The sequence below is a fragment of the Passer montanus genome, unplaced genomic scaffold, assembly GCF_014805655.1.
Source record: "Passer montanus isolate IOZ18808 unplaced genomic scaffold, ASM1480565v1 scaffold33, whole genome shotgun sequence".
Classification (NCBI taxonomy): domain Eukaryota; kingdom Metazoa; phylum Chordata; class Aves; order Passeriformes; family Passeridae; genus Passer; species Passer montanus.
In genome coordinates this window covers 5,066,836-5,082,467 of record NW_024368041.1, presented here as the reverse complement: position 1 = coordinate 5,082,467, position 15,632 = coordinate 5,066,836, and the positions used below count along the sequence as shown (strand labels likewise).

At 44.3% G+C, this 15,632-nt stretch overlaps 1 protein-coding gene across 1 annotated transcript in view; it reads right to left on the bottom strand.

Annotated features, from left to right (window-relative positions):
- ZHX2 (zinc fingers and homeoboxes 2) overlaps positions 1–15,632 on the bottom strand; it is a 43,012-nt gene that overhangs the window by 5,203 nt on the left and 22,177 nt on the right. Inside the window, exon 2 of the mRNA XM_039715449.1 lies at positions 1,304–3,994. Within this exon, the coding sequence (XP_039571383.1) occupies positions 1,308–3,809 (2,502 nt within the window). The 5' untranslated portion in view covers positions 3,810–3,994 and the 3' untranslated portion in view covers positions 1,304–1,307. The remainder of the gene's footprint in view (positions 1–1,303; positions 3,995–15,632) is intronic.

The following is a 15,632-nucleotide window of genomic DNA, read 5'->3' as shown; positions in this document are numbered from 1 at the left end:
TTTTTTTTCCCAACTCAGAGAATGTCCAAGAGACTTTGGGACAAGTACTGCACATGGAGAAAGTGGCATGCTAGGCAGCAGGGCTCTCTGCCAAAAACTGCACTGCTGCAACAGGTAGTTCAATCCAAGTACTGGCAGCTATAATAGCAGAAGTCTTAAATACATTTGTGGAGGCACTTCTATCAGTCCTGGCTTTTGTATTTTTTTTATTTATTTTTATTTTTTAAGGAATTGCTAAAGTATATTTACTTATTAGATGCCAGAAAATTACCAATTTTCTCAAACAGGTGTTCTCTCACTATGGTTTTTAAAGCAGGATGCTGAGCTTTCTGAAGGATAAGCTCTAAAGTTGTGGTTTAAGGAAACTCCAGTTTGGGAGAGACAGATTCAGGTAAACTGAGCACAAAATATTACAGGTTCCAGTGAACTCAATTCAACATGAAAGAATTACTGACAGTGCTTGTTCCAGATTTACACCTGTGCAATTGTGATCAGAAACAGGTTTCAGCTCTCCAAATAACACGTCCTTGTACAATGGAAAAGATCATATGATCCCCCACCTTAAAGCCAGACCCTGCAGCTTGCTTTTAAATTCAAGATCCTGTGAAGAAGAGCTGCTAAACACCCACACAGCTTAGTCTGGGGCATTTCCTAAGCCTCCAGTGAGAGCAAGCAGAACAAAGCGAGACTGAAGAGAGTTCTCACTTGCAAGAGGAAGAAAACACATTTGCATGAGCCACTTCAGTCCCACTTTTTTTTTTTTTTGCTTGCTTTTGCATAAAGAGGCATCTGTGTCCTAGGCCCTTCCCCCAGTGACCTTTTGTTTTCAACATGGCAGGATGCTGCAAAGGAAAGACCTGAGATGCAAAAACAGGCAAAACAGGCACAGCCTCTATTCAGTGATCTCTCAGCAAGGGGGATATTAGCAACGAGTGTTATTTACTATTTCTTTGTGTGGCTCGGCTAGCATGTTTTATGTAAAGTACATATAGGTTGTTTAAAGACAGAAAGTTTTAATTACTTATTGCAAAAAAAAAAAAAAGAAAAAGAAAACCTCCCTTTATCCAGGACTTGACCCACAAGCAGACAAAAACCAAGGCAAATGGCACTAACCCCTCCTCTATCATGCAGTTGGCTTTAATTTACAAGCAGAATGGGTCTCCCTTTTGTTCAGGCATCCAGCAGGCACAAAGCATCCGGCAGGGATGGGCTCCAGGGATTTACACTGAAGCGGGGCTACAGAATGCTGGAAGCACACCCCGCCAAAGGCAGGCTCAGAGAAACAGGGCACCCTCAGCATTACCTGTCTATACGTGGGAATTGTCTCCAGATATACTTTCAGAGTCCAAGTCTGGCAGCTCCGTGTGGCCCTCGGGGGCCGTTTGGCTCCAGCTGTCCGTACAGTCCGAGGCAGCGTCATCCTCGCCCACCGTCACCTCCACCCAGTTGACCTCTGCTGGCTCCTCGTTCTCCTCACTGCCGTGGCCATCGTGGCTGTTGTTGCACTCCAGCCTGTCCACACCCTCTGCCTGATTCCCCAACAAAGAGTCCTTCAGTGGTTCGCAGTCTCTTTTTGCTCTCACCACTGGTTTCCCCCCATTCTCTTCGTTCAGTTTTTTATGCTCCTGGTAATGCTGCCGAGACACCTCATTACCGTTCTTTGGACTCTCAATGTGTTTTGAGCTCCTTTTCTGGCTTTGCTTGTTATGACCATCACCAGCATACTGCTGCTGGTACTGGTCAATCCATTTAAGTGACCCTGTTCTTAGTGAGGACCGGTTTTCCTTGAACCAGCGAACTATTTCAGTTCTCGTGAGCCCGGTCTGAGATGCCAGCTGGTCATACTCCTGGGGTGATGGCCACTGGGTCCTTGCAAACGTGCTTTTCAATAGATGAATTTGCTCTTGTGTTTTCTTCAATGTGGTGGAGGACCCAGATAAAGCACCAGGGAGCTGAGAGCTACCCAGAAGTTCTGCCTGGCTTATTGCACCATTGGGAGTTCCTTGATCCTTGATTTTTCTGTATGATCCCATTGAGTCCAAGACAGCTTGCTCCATGCTGTCCCTTATTTTTCTCCGCTCAGAGAACCATGAATCTATCTCCCTCCTACTCAACTTAGTCTCCACTCGAAGCCTGTCCAATTCTCCCTGGGTAGGAAAAGAGCATTTCAAGAAACTCTCCTCAAGGGCCCTAAGCTGCTCCTGAGTTTTCTCTTTGAATCTCTGGGGGGTAAACTCTGTGTACGGGTGAAATGACCGGCCATGTCGACCAGCTGAAGGTGTGATTTGATCTTTCCCTAAAGCATCACCAGGAATTTGCACAATGCCCCTCTGACTTCTGTACCTGTGGTCACTGAACCACTTTTTGATCTCACTCCTGGAAAGACCTGTTGCCTCTATAAGCCGGTAGACTTCTGCATCATCAGGAAACTGGCTTGCCATGAAACTGGCCTTCAGCTCTGCTATCTGCTCCTTGGTCTTTTTCCGCTCGCTGGCTGGGGTCGCTGGAACAGCAGTCATCTTGGCAGGAATCTCAGGCACCTGAACTATGTGAGGACGCTTGGCCTCTGGGGCATTTGATAAGGTCTGTACTGTCCTCTTTTGCCCCTGGTTTGGGGCAACAGCAAGCGTAATTGGTGAACAGGAAACAGTTGAACCATTTGACACAGGAGTCAAAACCAGGCCAGTCTGGCCCAGTATCTGACAAGGCAAAGCTGTCTGGATGATGGGCTGTGGCATTTTTGCAGTTGCCAAAGGAGCTGGCAGGACGGTGATGGTCTGGGGAACTGCCTGGATAGTACCATTGAACATCTTCTTCCTTGCTTCCTCCACTTCTTCAGGAGACCAACTTATACCATGCTTCAAACGTTGCGTAGCAAACCAGATTCGGATTTGTTCTTCCGGATGTTTTGATGCTGCCGTCAACCACGACAGCTCTGCTTGTGTTGGGTAAGGAAACTTATTAAAGGAGTTGATCATGGTTGCATTAGTGTCCAGTGCAGAGTTGTATTTGGTGCTGTTCAGAGGGACGGGGACCTTGGGGACAAGGTTGATATTTGGTGGCAGCTGTACAGAGGGCATGACATGGGCCAACACATCATGGAGAAGGTCCCCATTTATACAGGCAATAGCTTCAGTGGCTTCAGTTATGATGCGGGGCAGAGCGCCATCCACGTGGTTTTCTGTGCCTCCCTCTTCTGGCTTTTTAGATCCCTTCTTGGCTTCCCCTTTAGGCTTTCCCAGTTTCATCACGGGCGCTTTATTTGCGCTGACTCCCCCATGCTGTGAATCGTCACACTCTGCATTTTCTAGCCCACTGCTTGTGACAGTGACATCGTTAGTGGCGGCCTCAATAGACTGCTCTAGAACAGTCTGATTATTGCGTTTAATTAATTTCAGTTTAAAGTTAGTCTCTCCCGGGTGGTATTTTGTGTTGTGGTCAGATAAAGAATCGTATTTTTTGGTTGTGAAGTTGCATTCAGCACAGACATACAGGGGGTTGAGAATGACATTTGGATGCTGAGTGTCAACGTGCTCTGTAAATTCATTTAAGTTTTGTGTCGAGTAAGGGCAGTACTTACACTCATAACCACCCTGGGGTTTCTTAGACTGATTTTCACCTGGGGGCTTTGCCTCCACCACTTCGCAGTCTTTGACTGAGTTTTCTGAAGGCCAGGTTTTTTTTGAGTCCTGCTGCAATGCACCAGTCCCCTTGTCTTTAGGAGTCTCTGTGCCCTCGGCACCTTCCTGCTCCACGACTTCAGAAGTTCTCACCATACAGGGAGTTGTGGACTTTCTTTTGCTGGCCATGGCAGCTGCTGGCAGTGTGCTGCTGTCCCAGATGATGGCTTCTTTTGACAGGATGAGCAACCAACTCGGTAGATCTTGCAAACAGCTCCAAACTTCCCTGATTATTGGCCTCTGTTTTGTCTAAAGAATTTCTGCCTTGACTGTGACCCTCAGCTTCGCCTGTAGACCTGTCAGCTGCATGACACCTGTGAAACAAAGCACATGTTGTTAGCCATGGATCAATCAAACAAAGTTTTAGCAGAAAGCCACAGCTCAAGGTGCGTGCATTTGCAAGGCATGTGCGTATTTTGGATATTGCAGAACACTTCTTCCTCCACATCATCATTTTAAGAGGCAAAAATCTTCTCAAAAAGAAGAAAGTCATGGGTAATTTGCAATGAAGTGCACCACAGGAAGAAAATGACTGGAACAAATAAGATGAACAGACAGGGAATTTTAATTTCCACTAGACTCAATGTGTTTAGTTAGGAAAAAAAGATAGTACTATAAATACTGCATCTTTTTATAGAAGCTGCAATTCTATTAATTACTATTTTGAAGTCTGCAGATTTGAAATTGAGTGTGATTTATATTAAACTTAATTACTTCCCACTGTCACTTACCTTGTAAATATGACTACTAAATGACTGTGGTTACTAATGATGGGTGATTTCTAAATAAAGCTATAGGATCTGCCTTAGTTGTAAAAGTAATGGCAGAAAGAAGAGTTAATGTAAATCAACACTTCCAAGTGTCTGTGTTTTGAGAAAAGGTGGGCTCAAAGAAACTGTAGCAGGAAACTACAACGGATTTGTGGAGTCCTATCAAGTCTTTTCCAGACAAGAAGTTTCCTTAAAACACAACTTCTCACTCAAAATTGACAGAAATAGCTACCAAAGGCCACAGAAGCCCTCAGATACCTCTTGAACAGGGTCCCTTTCTGTGACCCCACTGATAATGTCCCAACTTGTGCATGTCACTCCCTACAGAATTAAAAAAGCCGAATCAAAACATTTCAAAGCTTTATTTTTAATGCTGAAGCACTTTTGAAAGTTCCAAATGCAAAAATTCTGTAAAATGTATTTTCTGAAGGATAGGAGGCAAACATCAGTCAGAACAAGCACAAAGAAAAATTACACCAGCTTTTTTAGGATTGACACACACTCATCAGGACTGGATGGAGGGGAAAAGAACAATTTAGTTGTCCAAAGAGCTTAATTAATAAAAAAGATAAAAAAGGTCACTTCCTTATTTGACAAGATGCTTTTAAAAATTTACCACTGATTCAAATTTGTTATACTTCCTGGTCAGGTGGTCTCTGGTTCCATAATATTCCTATGGTCTTGACACAAAACTCAGATTTAACAATCAAAAAGTTATTGGAATTGAGTGGGAGACACACTGGTGTTTACAAACCGGAGGAGGATGGAAAGTGGGGATTTGCAGAGTGGGTCAGGCCTGCACTGAGTTCTGCAGAAGTGTTCTAGATGGAGAATTTGAACTATAGATGCAATGCAAGATACCCCTATCCCTTGCAGGGGGGACAGCCTGGATGATCTTTAAAGATCATCTCCAATCCAAACCATGATCTCATGTCTAACCAACTGCACATTTGCTTATTGTGAAGATTGTAAATTATAAGCTGCATCCAGAACCAGAGACACAAAGATCTAACAAAATAAAATATCACTGCAGTCACATCTGTACACATCCAACATCAGTAGAGACTTTATAACCACCTGAGTGCTGTCCCTGTATCTGCTCCTCTCACTGGAGCCTTGGCATGAGAGAACCTGTGAAAGCAGCCGCCAGCTCCTCGCTTGTGTTTGCAGCTGAGGAACACTCTGCAGGTCTCCAGAGCACAGTGCTGCTCTCTGCCTGTCACATTCCTGTACATATGGAAACTCAAACCACACACTGCCAGAGGAAGCAGCTCCAGCTGGGGATAAGAGCAGGGATGGCAGCTCCCAGCTCCACGCACTCAAAACCCAGCATGAAGCAATTCCCCACACACGAAACGCTCCGTGTGTGGATTTGCCACACAGCACCTTCACAGATAAGGTTCTTGTGAAACTCAGGCTGTGAAACACCAAACACACCATGGAGAAGATCCCATGCACATTTAGTATGGCGCAGATGCCTCTGCACAACTGCACAGTGCTTTGTGTTCACAGCCACTGCCACCCCTGCACCTCCCAGCCCTGACACAGCCCAGGCACGCTCCTGCACACTTGGCGAAGCATCAGAGCAGCTGGCTGACTTTCAAGGGTGCATTTGAGCTCCAGGTGCTTCCCTGGGGAACAGAGCATATCTGCTGAGCTCTGTGAAACAGGAATGGGACTGCCCACAGGCTTATGGCTCTGCCTTGGTCAGGGTGACCCAGGGCTATTTCTCCCTAACCTAGGACCACCAACATTGTCACCAGCATTCCCCAAAGCATCTGCCTCTGAGCAAACATTTCCTTTCCTGCTTCCTTTTTTTTTCCTTCTGCCTTTTAAAGATAAACAGAAGAACAGTGAAAGCAATGATGCCTGGTTTTCAGTACATTTGTGCTGATTTATCATTGAACTGGATAACACTGAACATTCTCTATATTTCCACATATTCCTTCAAAATTCCCCTTCTACTTCACCTTGTAATTATCCCTCCACAGATATTTTGGCTGTGATCTGTGACTTGCTCCATCCCCCTGCAGGTGGGATCCAAAGCTAGAGACAAACACAGAACTGTCCCAATGCCCATCTTCCTGATCACCCATTTTCAACTGTGCTTGCAGAAAATTAATTTGCTTTGACGCTTCTTCTCTTATACCAAATTTGGCTGAAACAGGCCAAAAGATGAGAGACAGGGGCAGAATGGGCTCTGTAAGCCCAGCTGGTGCTGTGAACAGGGTGAAGGTGATCAGGTCATCTCATTCCTCCCCGTAGATCCCACAACATTTGTGACACTGACTTTCTTAGATGAGGGAAGGGAGTGTCCTGAGCCAGAGCAATGAAGATGGAGCCACGGCTCCTGGAATGCTCCTCTAAGTCTTGCTCTCCCTCCCAGGCCACAGCTGCACCTAATGGTCTGCTCCTGTTTTAATGCATGACCTCGTGCAAAATTCATGTGGCAACATCAGCAAAAGGAAGAAAATTCAAAGGACATCAAAGACAGAGCAAGGCTTATTTATATTTCACTGAACTTCCCCCCACCTCCACAGGAAGAAAAAGCTAGGAACATAAAGGAATGTGATGGAAGAGAAAGAGTGGAGAAGGAGAAACATCTAGGTTACAGCTTTGACTCAATCAAAGGTTTCTTAATAGTCACACTAAATGTTTTGAATTCCCCAGTCTCTGGAAGCTCAGCAAGCTCTCAGCTGCACCAAGCTCCCAACTCCTATGAGGACAGGAGGACTGGCCTCAAACAAGGATGCTTGATACAGAGGAAGGGCCAAGGCCCCTTCAAAACATAACTAAATGTGTGAAAAGATGAACAATTGTGTCTGCTACAGTTTTTCCAGAAAATTGTACAGATTGTTTCTTCTCTTCCTTCTTCCTTTCCACAGAGTGGTTTTCTGCATGTCTAATTGCTGGCTTCCTAACCCTACATTTTGAGTAGTTTTTTCTGCCACATGAGAATCATGATGTACCACAGAAATCAAGCACAAATCAAATGCTTCTTTTTAGAGGTCAATAAAAGAAACAAATGACTTTTAGTCTATGATTTGTAGTCTTGGGAACTCATAACTAGCTACAGATTGTCTCTGTCCCTTCAACCCACACATGGATGATGGGGAGGAGGAGAAGCTCAACACTTACCTGAGCAAGGAGAGTTTATTGGGATCTCCAAGCAGTGTCTCCTCCAGGACCTCAGTAAGGATGTCATTTGGGATAAATAAAGAAAAAGCTCCAAAAATTAACTGGACCCCTCTCCCCCCTCAAAAGACATCCTTGGGAGGTGCACAATGTACATTTGCAGGGACTGCCACAGCCCATCCCAGAACATTAGAGAAAGCATCAAGAGCATCTCACAGCTTTCAAACATGAGCCACTTGCCAGAAAATCAAAGCCCCAGCAGACAGCTTTAAGTATGCAGTGTTGCTCCTGACAAAACTGATAAAGGATGTCACTTCAGCTCCTCCAATGCAAGGCTTAGCAACTGGCACATCCTGGTGGCAGCCTGAGCTGCACCTTACCACCTGAGCCAGGTCCACAGGACACGTGTTCCTTCAAGGGGCAAAACCCACATCTGATATTCAAGGCAGGGCTGCACCATGGTCAGGTCATCCTCTGCCCCTAAAGCTGGCTTGTTCTCCTTATATTTTGTTATGGACAGGACTGTGGACAAATAACCTCTTTTTTTGGGCTGCTGCCACTGTGGAGTGCCCACAGGAGTGAGGTGCAGTCAGCAGCTGCCTTGTGAGCTCACTGTGTACTCACTGGGCATGGGGAGGGAAGAGAGTCCTCCTCCCTCCAGCTCACCTGACACATCTCTTGCTTGTCTCCCCATACTGCAGGGGGTCAAAACAAAAAAAAAATCTCATCTTCTGAATTTTCTTTTAAAATTAACAAATGCACAAAGCAGCAAAAGGTGACCAGGTGAAAAACAAAAGTACTTGGTTCCATGCAGAATCTGTCATTGTGAATGAGGTTTAAACCATACCACAGAGAACCTGTGTGCAGGAACAAAAACTTTTAAATTTGCTCTGATTCAGCAAAGCCATGCAGGACAGGAGCACACAAGTCAGAAGCAATGACTTCTTCTAAACTTATCTCCCCACAAATGTGTCACAGCACTTATGAGTGAGGGCCTAACCTTTCTTCATTTAATTTCTGAAATTTGTTTAAATCATGAAATAATCCAGCCACAGTCCTCTGATCAATTGAACCCCTGTCAAAATAGCTACAGAGCATCTGACAAGAGAATGAAGTGGGATCTTAATGGCAACTCTGTCCATGACTGAGGAAATGCCAGATTTCCTATCCCAGCCCCACACTGGAGAAACTGCAGAGAATCACACAGGAAAAATTAAACCATGTTTTTAGGCCTGGCTGGCACTGGAAAACGCTTGCCTGTGTAGCAATGCCACCTTCCATCAGCATAAGGTAACTGTACAGTGCAAGGTAAGGAATGATAAAAACAAATCCAAAAGGTTTCTCTTGCTGAACATTGAAATCTTTTTCTCTTTCTCGCATCTTTACCTAGTGCTTATAGCTAAACTTTACACCCTACTTCCACCACAACAAGAGGCAAATATCTCGGTAGAAACTGAACTCTTTTCTGCACTGCTGTTCCCACAGGCTCCTCCAAGGTGGTGGCAGAGCAGGAATTTTCCACGGTACCTGGACACAGCTCAGTTGCACAAAGCATCATTCAAAATCCTGTGAGCTGTGGCTGGGGAAGAGGTAGGGCATGGGGGAGATAGGGAGAGATGCTGCCTGTTTTCCTTTATACCAAAAACATGAAAGAGTCTAGAAAAGGCTGTCTAAAGACAACCAAATTTGAAGGTATGTCCAATTAAAAAGCATGGAAAACTTATGTTTTAGCAGAAAGGAAAAAGTACATCAGCATTATCACTGCTTTGTACTGCACCTTGCTTTCAGCCAAGGGCTGGAGTAAAGTAAACAGAGGCTGAAAGAAGTTGAACCTCACAGGCAGTGCAAATGGATCTTTACTTTTCACAGATAAACTTCACTTTTAAAAACAAACAGGAAAAAAAACCAAACACTTTAGGGACACTTGTGTCAATAAAATCTTTATAATAATAAAACTTTTAAAAACAAACAGGAAAAAAAACCAAACACTTTAGGGACACTTGTGTAATTAGCCAATAAAATCTTTCTTTATTTTTTTCATCTTGCTGCATTGTTTGCTCTACCCTGTGTTGGCAGAGAATTCCCAGCACCTGGCCTCATTTGAAAATGAGCAGTGGGAAAACCACCAGCATGAGGATAACTGCAAATAAGCACACAAATATATAGCAGTGCTCATTTGCAAGGGCTGGCTGATGTTTGAAGAGGGTGGAAACATTTTATTTTACTCCTTAGGCGCTCAGTCTCCACAAGCAGCATCCTCTCTGCTACACAGGACAAGCAGCAGCAAATTACACCCTTGTAATTTAACACCCACACCCCCCTTGTCTGAACATGACATTTAATATCACAAAGGTAAAAACTCCTCCTTAGAGCTTTCCCACGCCCCTTCCCCAGCTTGGGGACAGAGCAGCAGTAACAGAGGAGGAACACAGCACAGAGCTCACCAGCAATGACTTGGGCACAAACTGTTCAGCCCCTGGGTTCCTTTGGAATACCATCCCACTTTATTTCACAGGAAGTGGATCTCAGTAAAGCTCAACACAGATGCCATGCTCTGCCCTTGGTCACCAGCCAGCGTCCACCTGCTGATCACCACCTTGCAAACACTGCAGGTTGTGCTTAAGGCAGAGACACCACCTGCATCCTTTTTCCTGAGCTGAAGAACTTGCCACCCCCTCCAGGACGTGTGACCAACCACACCGTGAGGGGCCCCAGTCACTCTGCTCATTCCTGGGTATCTTCAGCCATCTCCTCTCACAACCCTCCAAGCCTGTGGGTCCCTGGATGCAAATGCTGCGTCCCTCTGTGTCTCAGATTTTAACACTGTGTGGCTGCCCAGAAGTCATGTTCAAGTTCAGAGCAGAGCAGAAACTAGCTGATATTACTTGACAGCATCACAAGCCCCCCTTGACCATCCACTCTTTGTCCACAAAGGCTGCAGCAATGCAAACAGAAGCAGCACAGGGCAGAGCTGACATCCTGCTCCCCCACCAGAGACGCTGAATTCATGCACAGTAAAGCTGTGGTAACATTTTTCTCCTACAAACACAAGGATGAGAGGGGAGATACACATTTCACTGTGCAAAAAAAGAAACATGCCTAGGGTGATGTTCCTCCTTCCTTACAACTGCTTTCAGCATGCAGCTGCTACAGTAATATCAAAAAGCACATCAGCAAGCACAGCAAAAAACATGCTGTTGCTCTCCTCTGTGATAAAACACTTAAGAACATTGCTTAATTACATACAGAAGAATAAGTGGAAGCAAACCAGGGCAAATAATTCCTGCATGATAGATTGCGACTGCAACGATTTACCAAAAAAAAAAACCAACCAAAAACCCACACAGAAAGAAAGGCAGGTTTTGTGAATTAGGGCAGAGCTTTTAAAACAGCATTTAAATCAGACCAGCATAGAGCTCCAACACCTCTACAGTTTTTTGTAAGCTGAATAAATCCCAATTAAAGGGGAGGTATACAGACTGTTATAGTAGCAGTTTTTGCAGACTTGAAAAAATAAAATTGAAAGTTTGCATATGTTGGTGTAGACATTTCTAATTATAAAAAAATTCCCACACAGAGGTCTGTAAGAGGATGCTGTGACCATGAATATTTTTCTACAGGAAAGCAGCAATCGATAGTTTTTCTTTCTTTAAAGGATCAGAGACTCACGCCTTTCAAAGGTGATCAGCAAACCAAAGTGCCTCTGGGAATCCTGACTTCTCCAGCAGCAAGTCCTGTGAAACTGGATGTCAGCACATGAATGGGGGCAGAAGCAAAGCCAGTGCACATCCCAGCTCTGCCCTGCACCCCCCTACAGCACAGTCACTGAGAGACTCGGTAAAAACACATAGATAAAACAAGAATCAAATGTTTTGGTGGGCTGAGGGTAGAATTAAAGGGTTTTTAAAAGGTACCAACAGCTGTAGAAAATCCCAGAGAACTGCATGATGAAATTAATCATATGAAAGCTGCCTCTTAACATTAATAGCTCAGCTGTGATGCGACCACTGTGTAGAGATAGAAAAACTTACTCTGAAAAACACGGGTATTTTGGGGGGAAAAAACCCCTTTGTAGGCTTCACCTGAATAGGTTGTGTGGCAGCACCACGCAATAGGCTTATTTCAGAGTACACTGCTAACAGGCTGTTCTTTTGAACTAAAATGTTCTCATTCAAGCTGCTGTTAGCCAAAGATGTGGGGAAAATGGTGGTATGAACACAAGAGGCCAACCCCTTCCCAGAAATTGGGAAGTTGAACATTGGTACTTATAATAGAAAATTCACAGCATGCAATCTGCAATCACTGGCTCCTACTTTTTTTGCCTTTTTTTAAATGCAGGCTTAATTCAGTTGCTAAAAACTAGATTAGGCCTGACTAGCTTTTTGCTTTTTGAAAAAAAATCTACTCATGATTAGAAACTGCACTTTACAAACTGGTTCATGCCCTGCAAAAATACTTATATTGTAGCAACAGTCACTTATTCCACCTAAGACACTGGCTTTAATCTTGATGAAGGCAGGAGATGGCCCTTTTCCAGGAGGGCACACACCAGAGCAGGAGGGAGAAGAACACTCAAGTGCCAAGGTGGGGACATCATCCACGTTTCCCTCCTTCCCAGCCACTGCTTCCTCCTCCAGAAAAAGGTTTGGCAACCCACAGCTTGCACACAAAATGGGACATGTGGGTAACTGTGGTTGCTGCAGCTCCCACTGGTTTGTGAAGTTGGGGCAGCCTGAGAAAAGCTGTTTTTCTCTGCAGTGTCTGCTTCTGCCAGAGGCACGAGCATGCACGTCCTGCTGGACACCTGACTTGGCTGCTGCCCTGCTCTGGGACACAAAAGCACCCCAAATCCCAGTGGCCCCTGACTGTGCAGTCACATCCCAGAAGGTGATGGTGGATGCCCTGCAGAGGCCTTGCTCTCTTCCTTTGGGAAGGAGGAATACAAACTGAACTCTTCCAAGCAAGATGATGCACGAACAACCCATGCAAGATACAGTCAGGTAGATCAGCAAATGTTCTCAACACCCACAGAGGGGCTGGGCTGATCCTCTGTCCAACACCCTCCACTGGTGTCTTCCAGGGGCAGCAAGAACCAAAACAGTAGTTATGTACCCTGTCAAAATTATCTCTTTTAATCAGTGGTGTGTTCAGTGTTTACTCCTAGAGTGGGTACTTGCATGTTCAGAAGAGAGAAATAAAAACCAACAGACTTCTTACGAGAGAAATAGAAAAGCTATAAAAACATTCATTCTAATAAGTTTAATTACTTGTCTGTGCAACTCATTGAGTTCTCATCACTGGACTAAATTAAAGTCACTGGATATAAATAATTTTTCATATTGAGTTTTCATCCAGCATCACGTGGTAGGAGGACAGGAGACTCACAGACACAAAGTAAAAAAATATCTGTTCAGCTTAGTGGGTTAAACCCTGGATGTATCTGTCTTTTATTTTATGCAGAAAAAAACAGTTTATCCTGTTAGAATGTTCAGCTTAACTTCTTTTCAGATACACTTTAAAGAGCAGTATTTTTTCTGGGAAATGGTGGATATGTCAAAATAAGTATTCCTTGCTTAGAACAGTTTTTAGTAAAAATGTCTTATTTGTTTAGATCAAATATCTTAACAGCAACATCTGGTCCACTTTCTCCTTCATGTCATCTGTCATTCCATAACATTGCCACCTAGACAAGGAACAGCTGTACACACTTCCAATGTAATTATATATTTTATATATTATCACATATTTTTTTTCTTCAGATTTTATTGTTACTATAGAGACACTCTAAGTTACGTTCTTCCAAAGCAGAAAGAACATGAGCTGTGACAGAATCAAGACATCCAATTTTCTTACTTTGCTCACAAAACTTAAGCAACAGCGCAGAAGATTTCCTGCTTTAGTACTTCTTACACTACTTGGATCCCTTCTCAAATTCTTCTGCTCTGGGAACCACAGCACCCTGCCTTTAGTCAGCTGAGTGTCAACTTCTTCCTAAATAAAATTACCAAGGCACTCAAACACTTTAGTAGGTGAATTGCAATGGGAAAACAAAAATCACATGCACATTCTAGGTGTGCCTCTTGCAAGGCTGCAAGGCAGAAATGAGCTCTAAATTTCTCAAAAAAAAACCCCAAAACCTCCAAGAGCTCTCACTTCTCAAGAAGTAGCCCCTAGAGCCCCACATGTCTTGGCTCTGACATGTACATGGCACACACCACAGCAGAAAATGAAAAAAAGCCCCCAGAGGTCCTGATGAAGGGGAAGGGGAGAAGGCTAAGGCCACAAGGCTGTTTTGGTGACCACTTCTAAGAAGCATTTAAATTTGAGGGTAAAAGAAAGAAAAGGGTAAAAGAGGTAAAAACTTCTGCCACCAGCATGCCATGTCTCAACGAGACAAGCAGTACACACACCTATGGGAGGTTTGGGCCAACTCTGTCCAGTATGGGAAGCAGCCTTTCCATCAGCCTCATTCACCACAACTGCAGCACTGAAAGAGTCTATGGAACTCCCAGGAGAGAGGAAGGAGCTCAATAATGAACAGAAAACATTGGTAACCTGTGTCTGTAGCTGCACAGCTCCCCGTTTGACTCACTCACGATGCATTAGAAAAAGGCAGATGGTTTGTGATTTGTACAGCTGATGAATCACTGCACCTCTTTCCTCCCTCCTCAATGGCTTCTGTGCATCTTCACATTCCCCAGTGAGACCTACAGATTGGAGGATAACACACCACAAGCACAGCAGCATAACATCTCCTGCCACAGGATGATTTTACTTGTGGCCCACAAGAACTGTTCTCTCCTGTCCCCATTTCCCTAACCACTCACTTACACATTGATGAACTCAACAGCTTCAAATTGTCTCCACTGACACTGCTTACACAGCCTGAACCTCTGCACTACTGGGAAAAGCTTCAGTACATGGTAATTTTGCCTTTTAAAATATCAAGTCTGGCTTATAGACTGTAACAACCAAAAATAGTAATTTCCTGAATGGAAACTCTTGAGCTACAGTACCAGATGCTATTGAAGGAAGAAGCCCAAAAGCTGCCTTTGGGGTACAAAGATGTCTTGAAGCCCTGCACACTGAATACTTGCCCAGCAATGAAATGGAAATGTTTCACCTCAACACGTCCATAAGCAGGAGTTTACGCACAACTTTTTCAAAACAAGACCACTCCTGGAAACTCTCACATGACTTTTCACAGGACCTGAACACCCAGTGACCTCCAAACTCAGCCAGGGGATACCAAACCAATCTGATGTCCAAGGCACTTCAGAGCAGCTCCAATTTTAATCACACAGAGTCAGCTGTTGGCCTAACTCACACAGTTCAGTCACCTGCTCTATTAGGAGACTCCTATGGTACAGATGAACCCCAATATTTCTAGGAAGGCATTTCCTTTCTCAAACCTGACTCAATTTTGTCATGACTATAGCCAGACCCCAAGCTCCTAGCCAAGACAGAGACAAAAAGCAGCACATGGGAAAGGGCTGCTGCTGGTTAAGAGGAATGAGATGCTTGGGAGAATTCCACAGGCAGTGCTTTGCATCAGTCTGGTCTCCTCATCTTCCTGGTGATGAACAGATTTGGTTCAACTAAGGGGCACTGCAAATATCTTGCTGTAAATAATTTTCACTCACTCTCATCTTGTCACATTTTACATTACCTTTTCTTGTGCTCTGCTTGCTTAAAGAAAAGTTTAAACACTTAAAGAGTGTTTTAAAAGTGGCCTGGTGAAAAACCTAAGTTCCACACTTAGAGGCTTTTCTTCTCTAAAAGCAGTGACATCACTTCTACCCACCATGTAAAACAAATATATTTTTTAGGTCCTTTCCCCTCATGTAGGAGCCTGCCTTAGATAGTTAATGACCTGTGGTGATCACAGGATCCCACTGGTCCAATATTTGGAGGCTTTAGAGCTGTTAAGATACCTATCCTCACAGCAGGCTTGTGAGTTAAGGCACTGCTATTATTCCCATTGCTCAAATGGGCAATTAAGGCACGAAGAGAACATGGCAGAAGCTTTGCTAAATGGCCAAGTCAA